The 3,319-nt window shown below is 30.0% G+C and overlaps 2 protein-coding genes across 2 annotated transcripts in view; one reads left to right on the forward strand and one right to left on the reverse strand.

The window, feature by feature from the left end:
• DCX-EMAP (Doublecortin-domain-containing echinoderm-microtubule-associated protein) overlaps positions 1 to 3,319 on the reverse strand; it is a 149,857-nt gene that overhangs the window by 80,468 nt on the left and 66,070 nt on the right. The gene's annotated exons all lie outside the window — the stretch shown is intronic.
• Positions 1,157 to 3,148, forward strand: cass (cassowary). The gene has a single exon (XM_014434362.3). The coding sequence runs from the start codon at positions 1,438 to 1,440 to the stop codon at positions 2,584 to 2,586; it is 1,149 nt and encodes a 382-aa protein (XP_014289848.3). The 5' UTR covers positions 1,157 to 1,437; the 3' UTR covers positions 2,587 to 3,148.

Here is a 3,319-nt window from a genome sequence, read left to right on the forward strand (position 1 = left end):
GTTCTTCCCATTTTGTCCCTCATTTGTTGGAAAATATATAAAATTTAGCAGTGAGTAGGAATAGAAAGAAGAAAAAAGAATTTTTTATCATTAGCTTGTAGCTGTATGGCAACCTTCCTGACTACCAAACAACAAAACAATCACCCCCTCTAAATACCATTCTACTCAGCTGTCCTCAGTGGGTGCATAATTTACTAGACCACCTATATTCTAAATCAAAAATTGAATAGGGGTTGGAATTTATAGGAGGCTATGATTGTTTTGTTGTTTGGTAGTCAGGAAGGTTGCAGTACTGCTACAAATTAAAAAACTTTGAACTTAGTCAAAAAACTATTTGTTCTTCCCATTTTGTCCCTCATTTGTTGGAAAATATATAAAATTTAGCAGTGAGTAGGAAAAGAAAGAAGTAGAAAGAATTTTTTATCATAAACTTGTAGCAGTACGGCAACCTTCCTGACTACCAAACAACAAAACAATCACCCCCTCTAAATTCCAGCCCCTATTCAATTCACAGTTAGTAAAAAAGTCTACATACACCACAATATAAATTCATCTACTAAATAACATTATTTCATTTATTTATTTATTATGCATTATTATCTATTAATTAAAGTTATACTTTTTTTCTATTAAATAAAGATCTGTATAAGATTAAATCATATTTATAATATCATTTCAGAATTGAATACATACAAAACGTTTCATAGAATATTAATTTTTTTGTAAATTAAAAAGCAAACTAAGGAAATTAATTTTAAAAAATACATTTCGCAATTTCGAGTAATGAACAATAATTGAAAAAGAAAAACATGATGATTCATTGAGTGACAATAACATGGTCAAAACCAAAAGAAGTGTAGGATTTACTACTGTTGTTAAAAAATAATACAGGCACTTCAATCTATAACTTAAACGACGTATTTATTTTCATACGTCTAAACTAGTAAAGTAATTATCAATAAACGAATTATAATAAATGCGTAATTATTTTTATTCTAAATAATTAGATAGGGGTTGTAACTCAATTGCATTTTCATTTTTTTTTTTTTTACGGCTTTAAATAAAACTTATAGGGTTTATTTAAAATTTAGAAATTAAATTATAATAATACTTTTTATTATAAAAAACATGTGAAATAATTTTAAATTTATAAAACAATTTATCATATTTTCATTAGTAACTATATTGGCAACAACGCTAACATGGCGGTATAACCTACTGTAACCTCAAGCCGTTCTTCTGTATGTTAGTTTAGTTCCTGCAGCCTACCGTGCTGGTCGTTTGTTTGTTGCATCGTTCTTTGTTCACATCGAGCTTCTTATTACCAAGAATTTCTACACTTTGTGTATCAATATATTTTTTGGTAATGCGTAGTGCGTTAACAGAGTGATTGGAACTTATTTTATTGTGTATTGAGTATTACTTTCAGCATAAACAATGGATAGTGACAAAATTGAAAAGTTATACATTCAGTATGAAATATTAGCGGAGTCTAAAGATCCCAGTCAACATGAAGAAGTTTACCGAACGATCTTGGCTTCTACACAAGGTAATGCTAAAGAAAAAAAGTTAGTATGCCAGTTTATTCCAAAGTTCTTTCCACATTACCCACAACTTGCAAAGATGGCTCTTGAAGCTTACTTTGATTTATGTGAAGACAATGATGTTGCTATAAGGAAAGAAGCAATCAAAGGATTACCACAGTTGTGCCGCGAATTAAAACAATATACAAAGCGCATTGCTGATATTTTAGCTCAGTTACTTCAAGCAACTGATTCGGGTGAAGTTTCAATAGTGAGAGAATCTTTGATCACTGTTATTAAGTCTGATCCTGTATCTGCTCTAAAGGGTGTATTTAACCAGATTAAAAATGGTGATGATAAAGTAAGAGAAAAAACTATTAAGTTTTTGGCCACAAGGGTTCGACGTCTTCCTTCCAGTACCTTTTCTCCTGATGTTCAAGATGTTTTTATTGCAGAAATCAAAGAAACATTTCAAGATGCTACATCAGAAGAGATTCCTTTACTATTTGGTCTATTGCTCTGGACTCGTTTAGGTAAAAATACAGTTGGTAGAAAATTAATATTAGAAATTGTACTTAGTTATTTAGAAGCTGACAAATCTATTCTTATAGTTGATGAGAGGTATAGCTTGAAAAGGTTCATAACTTTTGCAATTACTGCTAAAACTCTTTTTACTTCTGATATTAATTCTAATAAATACTTAGTATTTTTCTGTAAAGAAGTTTTGCCTAAATTCATGTCCATTACTGGTGCTAAGGATGGATCAGGGAGTGCCATAGCATTACTGAAATTATTAGCAGAAATAGCAACCTATTCGAAAGACTTGAAGGATATTGATGATTTAATAGATGAAGTTTTTACAATATTGACAGAGTTTCTACCTTGTCCTTCTGAAGATGAACAAGATGTTTATAAAAGGTTACAATTCTCTTCCGTTGAATGCCTTCTGTATACAATGCACCACATGATGCGAACATCTCCTTCTTATTTCTCCGATAAGACTGACAAGTTGAAGGATTTTAGAATGAGACTTTTATATTTCTTTAGAGTTTCACAAGCCTAGGTTAAAACATTAGAAGATGTTCATAAAAAAAAGAAAAAAGATGATGAGGATAGGGTTAAAATTGTGGCATTAAAAACCATTTCAAACATCAATATATTGATCAAAGACTTCTTCCACAATCCTCCGAGTCAGAAATCTTCCATAGTTCTATCTTGGCTATCGACTGAAAATTTCCCTGCCAAGAGAAAAGCCACATCAGCTAACAGTAACAGAGCAGAAAAGATGTTAAAAGGAGAAGATGGACAGCACACATACCAACCTCCAATAGGTAAATACAGCCAGAACCTATGGCCTAACCTGCGCCTATCTCGATTTGACAAGTGGGCTTTCAAAAACTAATCAAGGGCTGTGCAAATATAGTATATTTAATGATTTATAATGTTTGTTATTGATTTTTTGATTTTTTACTCAAAATTTATTTTGTTTAAATTTCTAATGATCTAAAAAATATGTTTTATGTAACAGATTTATGAGTATTAGAGGTAATATTAAATTGTATATATGTACATAGTTTGTAATGTCAATTGAGTAACAATAATAAATAAGTTTTTTTTTTAATGTATGTTGTTTGTTTCATTTACCTCAATTTCTAAAATATTTAATATCGTTGGGTTAGTGGCAAAAGTTAAATAATATTAATTAATCTCTTTTACTACTAACTGGACAATATCATGTTATTTTTTATGATCATGTGATTTATACTTAACTACTTAAACTTCTTTACAACTCAAAA

This window comes from Halyomorpha halys, unplaced genomic scaffold, assembly GCF_000696795.3.
Source record: "Halyomorpha halys isolate HHAL.00 unplaced genomic scaffold, Hhal_1.1 Scaffold1355.1, whole genome shotgun sequence".
Lineage (NCBI taxonomy): Eukaryota > Metazoa > Arthropoda > Insecta > Hemiptera > Pentatomidae > Halyomorpha > Halyomorpha halys.